General features: G+C 43.0%; 1 protein-coding gene across 1 annotated transcript in view; it reads right to left on the bottom strand.

The window, feature by feature from the left end:
* Positions 1-13,887, bottom strand: part of LOC138570025 (serum paraoxonase/arylesterase 2-like) — a 405,975-nt gene that overhangs the window by 173,350 nt on the left and 218,738 nt on the right. Inside the window, exon 6 of the mRNA XM_069648559.1 lies at positions 3,550-3,747. Coding sequence (XP_069504660.1) covers positions 3,550-3,747 — 198 coding nt within the window. The remainder of the gene's footprint in view (positions 1-3,549; positions 3,748-13,887) is intronic.

The following is a 13,887-nucleotide window of genomic DNA, read 5'->3' as shown; positions in this document are numbered from 1 at the left end:
TATTACCTCATAGTATGACATCACGCTCACACATTATTTAGTATAAGGAACATATTTTGTGTGTAGATCATTGAGAGACTGAGCATATGTACGTTAATATTCGTTGTAACCTCCCTGTTTTAGATACATTTTCTTGAGTTTGTCTGGTTATTTGGACTCAGAATTATTCTGGTGTAATCCCATCCACTACCATAGGCACGTTCCAAAGTGCCATAAACTCAAGAGTGAACGGCAGAGAGAGAGTGTGAAAGCCCTGCTGCTCTGTGATAGGCCTCTGCCATGATCACAAGGCAGGGGACTTCCATACGCCTGTCTCTGGGCTGAGATATTGGGGTTCACCTCGCCCCAAAGTACCAACAGACTTTCTGGTCTTTCAGAACATGATGAAAAGTATGTACAGGTTCAAAGTAAAATGCCTTGCCACATATGAAGTTTGAATTGCATTTCTGAAGTTTGAAAAATTCCTCTACATATCGCATTTCAGACAAATGAGGAATTTTTGATTTAATCCAAAAATGAGTACGGATTGGTACTCCAGTAACAAGAGGTCTGAGCAGCCATAGAATAGCACTATATGAGGCTGGGAGAAATATTTTAAAAATAACAACAACGTGAATTCTGTTGTTGGCATCCCTACGTTGTTTATTGGTTAACACTTGCCCCAGCCAAAGACAAGAGGGGCAATCCCTTCAGTAGCTAGATAGTGCGGGGTAGTGTGACAGTGCAAGGAGCGAGTGTGGTAGAGTGTGAGAGAGCAAGAGACACCACAAGGAGAGAGCTAGAGCAAGTGCAAGGAGAGATAGAGAGACAATGCTAGTAGAACGATAGTGCAAGGAGAGAGAGCGACTGTATGAGGAGAGAGAGTTAGGAAGACAGTGCAAGGACAGAAATATAAAGTGCATGCAGAGTGAAAGTGTAAGCAGAAAGAGTCAGGCAGTGTAAGGTGTGAGAGATTGAGAATTCGAGGAGCGAGCGACAGAATGCAAGACAAAGAGAGAGATTGAGAGAGTGAGGGAGGGTGCAAGGAGAGGGAGAGTGATATAGGGAGAGAGAGAGTGCAAGGAGAGAAAGAGAGAGTGACATTACAAGAAGAGAGGGAGAGTTATAGTGCAAAAAGAGAGTAGGGGAGTGGGACAGTGCAGGTAGAGGAAGTTGGATAGTGTGGAAGTGCAAGGAGAAGGAGAGAGAGTGACAATATATGCAGAGAGTGCGTCAGAGTGCAACCGTGCGGGTAGCCTGTGAGTGCAGGGAGAGTTTGACAGTGCAATGAGATGGTGTCGGAGGGTGTGCCAGTACAATGAGAGAGTGTGACAGTGCAACGAACGAGTTTGAGAGAGTGTGACAGGGCGAGGAAAGAGTGTGAGCGAGTTTGACGCTGCATGGAGAGTGCATGAACATAGTGTGACAGACTGTAGCAGTGCAGGAAGTGTGTGTGTGTGTAGGGAGAGGGGCTGTGTGACAGCATAAGAAGAGAGTGTAGGATAGTGTGACAGGCCAAGACGTGAGAGAAGGGAGAGAGAGTGAGAGAGACAGACAAACAGGCAAGGCACACACACACAAACACACTCACACCAGTGCCACCGACTGAGACTCACTCACACCTACACACATACACAGCTTAAAATACATCACAAAATGCATGCATACACATACACTTTTATTTTGACAATGTGCATTACCCTTCACATGTTGATGCTGCCCACACAAATAGTCCGTCTCATACACATAAACTCACTCACACTTGCACGACACCCCCCCCCCACCCACACAGTCAGTCTCACACACATACAAACACAGATTGGTATACACATACACTTTTTTATTTTACTTACAACATACATGCAAACACTTTTATTTGACATACCTTCACATGCTGATGCTTCTGGGTCTTCTTGCAGTCCAGGGCCAGATTACAGAAATTTTGCACCGGTGCAAGTGCAAAGTTGCACGGTATTAGCACTAGGGCAAAGTTTACCCTATTTTTAAACACACTGTGACACATTTGAAAACTATTGCACCATGACAAGTGTGGTTTGACATATTAAAAGCACCATGGCAGATATTGCCCTAGTGCAAAAAAGGTAAATTTTTGATGCATTTTTGCATCAGTGCAAAGTTTGCCCTAGTGCTAATACCATTCCATATAGCACTAGGACACACTTTGCCCTGGTGCAAAAATGCTGTAGAAATGTATCTTTTTTGCACTAAGGCAATATTTACCCTGGTGCTTTTAATATGCCAAACTGCCCTTGTCTTGATGCAGTCGTTTTCTAGTGCGTGCCACTGTTTTTAAAAAGTAGGGCAAACTTTGCCCTAGTGCTAATACCGTGCAATTTTGCCCTTTCGTTGGTGCAGAGTTTCTGTAATCTGGCCGCGTGGTGTCAATTGGTAACCCCCTCTCGCGATTGTTATGGGTTTGCAAGTGTTTTTTGTCCTCTTTCTAAGGGAATTCGGGCCTGCCTCTATTTTTATGGATGTAATCCCAAATTCCCTTACGGAAAAGTCCCCAAAAAACACACGTTAAAACGATGTTGATGCACACACTGTAGAAGTTGTGGGGATGCAATCAGAAGCAGCAACCCCTGCAGTCCCTGCTGTGTGACTGGGCAGCATCAGATGGCCCCCACCTGACCTGGGTGAAAGCGCGGTATGCAGGAGCCCCTGTTAAACCAGTGGGTGATCAGGAATGGGAAGGCTCACTATGCCAGTACAGGATGAAAGCATATGCTTTCAAACACGACTCCTGATTCGTAGAAACACAGTAAAACACACATCCATTAGTTTAAATGATCAGGCACACAAAAAACTATTTCTGACGTAGCAAATTCATGCCTTAGCCATTTCGAGTTACCATGCCAACCAGATCCTGCTTGTGAAGATTCATGCGTCTTCCTTATGTTAGCAATAGTTTGCCACATAGAAACCATTAAAAAGGGAGAAAGAAAGAAAGAAAGAAAGAAAGAAAGAAAGAAAGAAAGAAAGAAAGAAAGAAAGAAAGAAAGAAAGAAAGAAAGAAAGAAAGAAAGAAAGAAAGAAAGAAAGAAAGAAAGAAAGAAGTCCTCCATGGCTCCTCTGCCACCCTCTGACCCAAACCGAAGGATGAGCTGATCAGAGGTTGGTGATTATGTAGATGGGAGTTTAAGGGAATGTATGGCAACAACTCCAGGTCTGCTCTCTTTCTGGCATACGATGATGGTTTCATATTGGAACGTAATGTTGAAACTTGGTATTTGGGGCCCTGCCTTATACTGTCATTTATGTGAATGTGGAGTACTTCATGTAAGCAAAGAAAAGAAATGTCAGACTGATGTTTGTGGGCATTCCGAAGGGACCTTGGTTGTTTCTCGGACCCCATGCCAAGTGGTCCCCTGAGCGCCTCCACCAACAACAGAGGACATGTCCCGCCTTTCCGCAACACCCGAGTTGAAAAAACACTTTTCAATTCACAAGGAGAGTCCACCAGTAGAAGGCTGTAGAACTCGAGGCGGGCAAACCTGCCAGAGCCAGGTAAGGTGCAATCACTGTGTAATCCAGTTGCCCAGTATTTACTTGTCTCGTGAAATGGTGATTCCACTGGCCAGTCGAAATCCAGCTGCTACTTCTTTCACTTCCTTTGGACTGTAATGAACCACGTTCCCCCATCCTAATCCCAGGTACATCTCCAGCGCTCGACCGATGTCATTCAGAAAATAATGGTCGTTGGTGGCATAAAAACTGTCCGGTCCCACGGCCACAACATCATTCACACTAGAACAGGAGAAAATAAACAGAAAAACACTTACTTTGCCAGTCAACGTATTTTTAACTTTTAACTTTAGGATTGTATTTCTGTATTTCATTAAGTATGTAATTTTCTGATGTTTTCTACAAAACTTAAAATGCAAGGGTGTGACTATTCTTGCAACAACTATGTGTAACAGAACACACATCTCTTGCCACGAGAACAGTGTTTATGTCCACAAAAATAAAGAGGCGTCAGCAGAGAGCTCTGCTGCCACGGAACGTTCTGCCAAAATTAGCACAAACAACACAATAAAAAGGCACAGAGCATCATCACAGTGACCTAGGTTACATAAGTTACAAATCTGATTGACTGGTTGGTGCAACCTTACACATAGGTTACCTGCTCAATAAGGGATGCTATGCCATTGGTCCCAGCCCCTTCTGTCCATCTACCCCCACATGGGCTTCTTCTCGCACGTTATCAGGCAAGAAGATGCAGTTAATTGTATTGAAAAACAATGCATTCTCTATCTTTAAACTAATGGGCACCTGGTCCTGCAGGCAAGGGCTAAGAGGATACTTCAAGGTCACTGTAACTCACAAACCCCGGCTCGATACCAGACACGTCGGCGCCCTTCCAAAGCTCTCCACCTCATTTTAATTTGCTGTTTTACTCCTCCTGGCACCACAGAGCACAAATCACATGACCTAATGGTGAGGGCAGTCTGGCCCTGCTTTCTGATCTTTTCTGATTGATTGGGCGTCTAAAAGCTTTATGGTCGGTGATCTGGGACTGACTGGTACCTTGGAATGCTGGAGTCTTGGGACGGGGGCATCTGGGCACTATTACTTAGAGCTGGGACGGGGGAAGGTCAGAGCCTTGTACCCTCCTTCTCATGGGATCGCACTTCGCAGGGAGCTCTCAACCACCTTGTGGCCTTGCAGGGCGCTTTCCGCATGGGATACAAATACAAACAACATGAGACAATGAAAGGTCTATGAATCTCTGCGGCTCTGGCCTTTCCCACCGGTGCCCATGATACAACCTATTCCTGCATGCATACGCTTATTTCCATGTTTGTAGCCTGTGGTCCTGGCTGCAGCACAGAGTTAGGCCTCAATTTCTAAAATGTGGCTGTTTTTATCTAAAATGTTGTTTGATTCACAGTGTAGTCTAAACCCAAAGCATGCACTAACCTTCCCACATTGTGGGCTCTATCAATACCTCCTTCCCCCCTGTACCATCCCAGAGCCCCTACAGCACACTTGCAGGCCTCTGCCTCATCTGAAATCCCTTAGGGCCTGGGACGATTGTCCCCCGTTCCCACACTTCACATGTTAAAGTTGCCCTTAATCTATATCTTAAAACTAAATTAAGACAAAACCGGGCCTCATTAGGAGTTCAGCAAATACAGTAAATAAGTGGCAGTAATTCAGAGATTGGAGGAAAAGTGAAGAATTCAACTTCAGCTGGCGGCAAATCCTCCATTTATCCTCTGAAAATTGGTGGATTTCCGATAGCAGAATAACTGCTTGTGGTAAATCCCCCTATGTCCCCTTTGAGTCAAATAGGCTATAAAAATGGGAAATTACACTGCCCTACCAGTGCTCGGAATCCTGTGGTAAACCCACAGAACCGAGTGGCAGTAACGGAAGACAATTTTGGTGGTCATTTGGCAGATTTACCACTGTATTACCGCCAAACTCTTAATGAGGCAAAAGTAATGTCAGTGCTGTTATTCAACTGTATATTTACATACACATATTTTGGATCACATAGTGTAGCATTGTACTTCTATTTTCATGAAATCCCTGGAGTTGTTCTCGGTCTGTGATTGGGCCATTCATGGTCAAATGCCATGAAATGCTTTTATGTTATGTCCCCCAGAGTATAATGTGACAATGCGGGACCACCACAAAACACTAGTGGCTTAGAAACTATTGTTCAAAACCTTTATGAGTCAAGATCCAGGTTACCAGGTTGTGGCTAGATTACTGTCTATGGTTTTGATTGCCTAGTTTCTCCAAACACAACAGTATATACGATGCAACAGGACTAAAATAAATGCGGCTAGGGTTATTTGTTCTCCTGAGTTTCTTCAGTCTTCCCAGGATAAAGTTTCACCCTTTTTATTAATTTCCAAATCTATGCTTTGGCACTAGTTTCTTATGAGGGATGACATGAGATTAATGAGCCAAAGGGTTATAACCAAAATGTTGGACTATAGAATTAAACATGTGTAAGTGTCCATTCCAAAGGACAGAGTGTCCTTGTTCAGGATCTCTAATCTAATGAACACAATCCGAGGGATGTAACGCTCGAGGGATTTAATCGGTTCTTGGGTGCTGGTTCTCCACAACAACAGTAGCGGGGTCTGGGTTCACCTCCTCTCTTGCTCGTCAGGTGCAGCTTTTCTTTGGGAATGTCGTCCTGACTGTGCTGATTACTGTTTTGTGTTGTTCTCTTTGATAGGGCTGTGCCTGAATTTGATTCCCCAATATCCTGTGGCATATGTTCACCAGTTTCATTGTTCTCCATGGTTAACACAAATTGGCCCTGCCTCAGTTTTAACTACTCCCTTTCACATGCTTTACTTCTCCAATATCAGATTCCCATTCATTTTTTTTATTCTCCCCCTCTCTCTGTTGTCATAATTCTTTGGCTGATTGGCTGATCAGCATCTTTGCCATGATTGGTCTATTATTTTGGGGTCAGATGGAATAGCTTTGGTGCTGCGTGGTTACACATATCGCCACTAGCATCAAGGACTGACTTTAAATGTACTGGAGAGCACCTTCATGCTGTATGAGTGTAAAGGGATTTCAGCTGAACCCGGGATCACCTTCTTATTGGAACGGCATGAAAATTGTTCTCAATCGCAACAGCAGTGCTCAGCCATCAGTCTTCATGAGCAATCCAGAGTCATCCCATTGCTTCCATTCATTAGTCCTCACATGATCAGGCTCGTAACACAGGATTGATCCAGATGATTGACATTTTAGACCTGTAGAGTAGCTTTTCTAGACATGAAGGAAGTGTAAGCTTTGTGTCACTGATTCTTTCTAGACCAGGGATGTTTTTAGGGCTTGTTTGACATGACAGGAATACAACTGGTGGGATTTCACTTTCATGGTTCTTTTTAGACCAGACCCAACATGGCGTCAGAGCCGATGATTGTGAGAAGAGGCTGTAATCCTGGATGATTACAAAGTTTTCATGAAGCCTTTTTAGGACAGGCACCCCAAAAACATCATCCACAATAAGGGTGCTAGTTACTTAAAGCAAGTCATTATTTCTATAATTCCAATATTTTATAATATTGTAAACTGGATCAAGCCTACCTTGTTTCTACCACCCTTGATCCTCCTGGACCGGATCAAGCCCACCTTATTCCTGCCATCTGTGAAACCTCTGACCCCCAGAGCCACCCAGCTCCACTAGATCATATCACCCTTAACAACCTTAATGACCCTCATGTTAACCAACTAGGTGATATGCCCAGCAGTCTAGATTATACCCAAATTCCTCATGATACCTCCCCTAGACCAATACCGAACAGCCCATGACCTACAGCAATCAGGAACTCTAGACTTGGCGCGAAATTAGGCAAATCGTATTCCAGAACACTGGGCCCACTCTCACTTTCAGCCAAGTAAAGGGGCAAAAATATAAAACCCTACCTAAAATCCACAAAATCCACACAAAAGCCAGACTAACTATCTCCACATCTGATATCAACAACTAAAATAACTGTCCATCATCTATCAGTGGTGCACTGATCAATGCCATATCCCTGGTAGCACATGCAGTTGAAATTGCTGACCTAATAACGGATAAACAATTGGATTTCCTAGCAATAACGGAGACCTGGCTACATGCAGCAGTAGGCCGTTCCCTACTTATTGCCACTCCAGACAACTACACAGTCCTAAGATCCGACAGAGAGTCATCTAGGGTGGCGGGATTGCCTTTATCGCCAAATCTACTCTGGGTCTCAGAACAGTCTCACATTCCCCTACTAAGTCATGTGAATCGATGTCAGTTAAACTCTCTCTCACCAATTCGTGCACCATTACGATGCACTTGATTTACAGACCCCCTGGACCTATCGGCTCCTTCGAAGAAGCACTCTTCTCTTCACTAATACCAATCCCTCCTCGCAAATCCTAATATTAGGTGACTTCAACCTCGGTCTCAATGACCCCAACGACCAACCTGCTATGACTCTAGCGAATTCTTTGGCTGAGCTAGGCCTCACACAAAGAGCTCTCCACCCTATGCATGAAAAAGGAAGAACCCTAGACTGGGTAGCTGACCTTAACTGTGAAACCACCATAACCTCCATTGAACCATATCCTTAGACTGACCACTCCCCACCTTTACTATCCAAGACAGAAAACTTCCGAATAAACAAAACCTTATTGCTCCACCCATCCCGACCAGAAATAGAAGGAATATCACTGTGAACAATCTCAAGCCGTTTGTCGAACCTCTATTCAATCCTTTACCTGCCTCCTCCGATCCAGCTGAATTAGTGGACCTGTACAATAATACTATCACCAAAGCCCTAGACAAAATCGCATCTCTAAAATTAAGTAAAAGCAAACCCAAAGCACATCTGCACACCTGGTTTACACCCAACCTCAAAGCCCTACGAAATGAAAAAAGGAAATGTCAATCGACCTGGAAAAAGAATCCCACCCTAGTCAATCAATATAGCCTCACTACAGAACAGAAATCCTCTCAGCTAAACACAACACCTACAATGACAGTATTGACAAAGCCAGTTTGAGTACCAGAGAACTCTTTATCATATTAAGAGAACTGGGATCTCCCATTCCTTCAACAGATAAGTGCATCAAGGACAAAACCTGGTGCACCAAGATCCAAAATGCACTAGCTAACAAAATTGCTATACTCCAAAACAAAATAGCTGGCAAAAAAAGTAACCTCCCAACTCAAACAACTAGCTCGAAATCCTGTCCTAACCTTCTTAAATCGCCCCAATGATTTAAATTTACCCAAGTATCCACCAGTGAAGTGGAAAATATTATAGCCTCACTAAAACCCTCCAATTGTCAAGGAGATTCTTGCCCCACATCAACCATTAAAGAAGCTGCCTGTGAACTAGCCCCTTTTATCAACTCATCCTTCTGCACATGCATTGTCCCCACCAATCTGAAAAACTCCTGGGTATTCCCGCTTCTAAAGAAACCCTCTCTAGACCAGAGTATCCCCACTAACTTTAGACATATTACTACAGACCCCTTCCTATTAAAGATCATTGATAAAGTAGCCTATATCCAAATACAATCATACTGAGAGACCAAGCATTTACTAGGACTCTGTCAATCCGGCTTCAGACCCAAACATGGCACAGAAACAGCCCTGATTGACCTGAAGACAAAGGAAAATCTGCCCTCTTGCTTCTGCTGGATCTGTCAGCCGCTTTTGACTTGGTCGACCACAAGGTGCTTTGCAAACATCTATCTTCAGTGGCCCATTTCTCAGCAGAAGCAACAGCTTGGATCCAATCTTCATTAAACAATAGATTGATGGGAGTTTTTTCATCATCAGAAGCTGTCGATCCTATCCCCATAACCTGCGGAGTCCTGCAAGGTGACTTCGTCAAGTGGCTCCGCTGGTCTCAGAGGAAAACCGAAAAAAATTAGTCTGCGCTGTAATACTGCCTAGAGTGGACTATTGTAATGCTCCTTTGGGAGGGGCGAAGAAAGTTGACTTACAAAGACTCCAAAAGATTCAAAACTCTGGAGTACGCATTGTCTTTCTGATGAAGCGCTTAGAGCCCACATCCGCAGCTAGGAGGAGTCTCCATTGGCTGCCAGTTTCAGCTAGAATACAATTCAAGCTCCTGACAACCTACCATAAATGTATCTATGGTGATGCCCCCATATATCCAAGAATAGGTTGAAGATATACGTACCTAGCAGATCTCTTCGCTCAGCTAAAACCTGCTCTCTACACGTAGATTGAGTGAAAAGAGCTTGTGGCAATGGCCGCGCCTTTCATGTACAGGCCGCACAGGCCTGGAATGCCCTTCTGGTGTCTCTGCGTAATACAAACAATCTTATGATGTTTCAGAAACAGTTAAAGACTTTCCTCTTCTCATAATAGTCTGATCCAGCTACCTATGTTTATTAGATAGGGCCTACTTTCTTTTCTTCCGGCGCCTGGATGCCTTCGGGCTTTGGCGCCTTATAAATGAAATAACATAACATAACATAACATAACATAACATAACATAACATGTGTATCGCCCACTATGTAATGTGTTCACCAAACCAATGTTTGATGACCTAGACCACCTGGGTGTCACCTACACCAGCTATGCAGATGACACCCAGATCCTCATACCTCTGACAGATGACTATGAGAAAGACCTAGCCCTGGTTAATAAAATCTATCTCATCAGTCAGGCCTGGATTTCCACACATGGTCTATGTCTGAATGATGAGAAGACTGAGCTGCTACTCCTAGCCACCGCCCAATCAGAAGAAAAGGAGTAATCAATACCTATCTTTCAACATCGATGGCAATGACATCAATGTGGCTAAAGAGGTAAAAACCTTGGGTTTCTATTTAGACTCCTCCCTGAGCTTGCGCAAACAAGTTAGTGCCACGGCATTGGTTATCAGCAAGCTGATCCACGCCTGCAAACACTTTCTCTCTACAGAAAGCTGCAGTACACTAGCTAGAGCTCTAATCCTGTCAAAATATACTACTGTAATGCAATGTACTTAGGTGCCAGCAAATATATCATGAATAAACTCCAGAGTATACAAAACAAAGCACTTAGAAAAGCCCTATGCATCTCCAGAAGACAACACATTTCTGTAGTCAGATGGGACAACAACTGGCTATCCATTAAGGACACAATACAGCTCAAAACAGCTTCCATGACTTACAAATGTATCAACAATTCAGCACCTCATTACCTCACTGAAAAATTCACAAAGAATAGCTCTGCACGACCCACAAGGACGACCTACTCCGGCAGTCTAAGAGTCCCCAGGTTTAGATTTAAAAAAGCAGGTGGCAGCAGCTTTCCTGTCATGGCTGCCCAACTTTGGAATTCCCCACCCACCACTTTAAGAGTTGACCAATCCTTCTACAAATTCAGGAAAAACACCAAACTGTGGCTCACCTTCAAAGACCTCCCACCTTGTTAGAGGTCCTCAACTATGACTTTGCTTACAACGCTATTGTCATCTCTGTATCTATGTATATATTATCCTTGGACATTCACCATATTTCTCTTTGTGCCAAAAACTGTCTATGTATCATACTGTATTGTATTATAGCTTGTATTGTATTTAGTATTGTAACTAAGAAACTGCATATTCTTGTAACGCGCCTAGATACCTTCAGGTAAGGAGCACTTTATAAATAAATAAATAAACAAACAAACAAACAAGCAAACAAACAAAGAAACAAACAAACAAACAAACAAACAAACAAACAAACAAACAAACAAACAAACAGAGGCCTGTTTTGTCCTGGCAGTCCTGACATAAGGTTTTGGAGAAAAGTGCATGGACAAGCTTTCAAAGTGTACAAAGTTTAGGTGTAATGTTCATCTTGATAGCATTGAGCTTGTCCCGAAGGTCAGGGTGCATTTGTTGTCAGCAGTTCATGTTCTTAAAGGAATAAATGAAAGGATATAGGGCAATGATTATTATGGTCTCCAAGTGTCTTGTGAACTTCGCATCTATGTACATGACGCATGTCTCCACCCATGAAAATTATTTTCTGCTGTTACATCCTACATGACAGCAGTCCGTTAAGGAGATATGCTTTGGTGTAGTCCAGAAAAAATAATTAGCCACTGACAAAGTCATAGGCTTCAATATTTTGTAGGGTAACTGGTATTGATCTTTTAGGATCGCAGATCAGGAGCTGAATGTGGTCCCCACAAAGTCAAGTCTTGAATTCACAATGGCAGAGCTTCCAGACTTCAAACAAATAATTCTCATTAAATGTAAGTGACAGCATGCCATAACAAGTGGAACAAAATGAGTAGATTGGAGGTACCAGTAGCATGGTCAGAGGCCAAGTCCAGTGCAAACTATTACCATAAAGTGGTTGCCAAGAGGCATTTTTCATCATTAACAAATCATTCATGCAGTTCCTCTAATTAGCATTTTGCCATTCTATCACAACTTATGATGGTGGCATACCGTGTGTGTGAAAACACTATTTTCTATTGAAGAATTATTCAAGTGAGGAAGGGGCCAGCCACTTCAGACATGTTGCCTAAGAAATGAGCCCAAATTACAAGACCAGTTAGAGGAACATGGCCTGAGGGGGCCAGCCCCTTCCTTGCTTTGAAGCTAAGCAGGGTCTGTCATGGTTACTGCTCGATGAGAAACAATCCACAGTCCCACAATCCACAGTCCCACATGCTGCGCGTTTTCTTAGTTTTAAATATCTCGTAACACACTAAGAAAACACACAGCATCCACATTCTTTTTTTTAAACCATGCTTCTGTTGGTACTTGAAACTATTTCCCTCAGAGAAATTTTGTTTTCTTTTGCTTAATTGCATTCTGGTATTTGTAGTCTCCTAATCAAGATGGGAGGAATAATGCCACAATTGTACACTTTTTGCGTAACATAGTTCTATAAGGATTTCAATATGTGAGTGACACTATGGTATCTGCACTTTTCAAGTTATCTTTATAAAGCAGAGTGTTGTTGAAAGCCAGACATGGAGGGGTTGAGGGGGGAATGATGAGAGGGCCAGTCACTCGCAAGTATTTGCCCACGATGTGGCAAGAGAGTTTGCAATCCTGGACACTGGCGCAGTTATTTGCCCCTGAGTGTGGCTGCTTTTCAAGGCACAAGTAAAGAGCACATGTGGGTGGGCAGCTTAACTTTTCTTTCAGAGGGCGGATGCAACACCTTGTTTTTTTTGGAGGTTGGCAAGCTTGCTCAAGTATTTGGCTACCAGGATTTTACTCATGTCGTCATGTTCCCAGTGCAGACACTTACTCAGGAGAGCAAAAGCACTTTTTCATATTGGGATTTTGTTTTCCTGGGAATATTTCACGACAGATTGCTGGGTTTAAAAGGTGAGCACCATTTATACTTTGCCAGCATATTTATTGGAAAATGTTCTCTCTCAGGTTCTTTTTCTGGTGTTCATTAAGTTTTTTTTTTAAAGTCCAATGCTATTTTGTCTTTCTTCAAAGGGGAAGGTCAATTGAACTAAACTTGTATATTTCACGTTAAGATATAAGTTCACTTATGTGCGTTTACTCATGGGGGCCAGCTTTTGATATGTGCTATGGGGGCAAAAGTACCTGGGTATATGTCATTTTTTTCCCTTTTCTGTGCTGATTATATGCAGTTAGTTGGGGTTGTGCAATGTATCACAACAGTCACCAAGAGACACCGGCCATAAAACAAGGGGCTTGTAGCTCGCTGCTTAACCACAGTGTGTGATCCTTGGCAAATAATATAATCTCACTGCGCATTGCCTAAAAACATTGTGAGTTCCCAAAGTATTCATACTTTTATACATAACAATACCACTGTCAGAACAGGATGAAATCAGTTTGTGATTGATGAACATCATTGAGCGATGGCTTGCAAGTGTTTTGAAATATAGAGTGGCCGTGCCCACCGGTCATAGCCGAAAGCCATGGTCTGGTAGTGTATTAAAATGGACAGTGGGCATGGCCAAAGGCCATGGATAGTGGCCTCGAAGTGTACAGAAATATACAGTGGGCATGGCCGTAGGCCGTTGCCCCTAGCCATGTGTGGAAGTAATCTATGGATGCACAAACCCCTTGAAATGTAAGGAAAAAACATTAGTTGTAGGGACATTACAGTGAGAACTTAACACAACAAAAACCCTGAAATTCAGCTAAGGCCCCCTTAACTTCACCCTGCCTATGACCACAATGATGACATCACAGAGGACATCACTGTTGACATCACTAATGGCATCATCTATGCCATCATTGATGACATCACTGGTGACATCGCTAATGATATCAAATATGACATTAATGATTATTTAACTAATTGCATCAGACATAAGATCACTCTAGGTATTTGCCCATATTCAGACCACCCTTACGTTTCTACATCTGTGATATTAGCATTTTAAAATAGTTCATAACAAAGAGTAGATTGTT

The sequence above is a fragment of the Ambystoma mexicanum genome, chromosome 2q (assembly GCF_040938575.1).
Source record: "Ambystoma mexicanum isolate Mex_15411 chromosome 2q, UKY_AmexF1_1, whole genome shotgun sequence".
Taxonomy (NCBI): domain Eukaryota; kingdom Metazoa; phylum Chordata; class Amphibia; order Caudata; family Ambystomatidae; genus Ambystoma; species Ambystoma mexicanum.
Note: the sequence above shows the minus strand (reverse complement) of the source record. Positions and strands in the feature narration are given on the sequence as shown.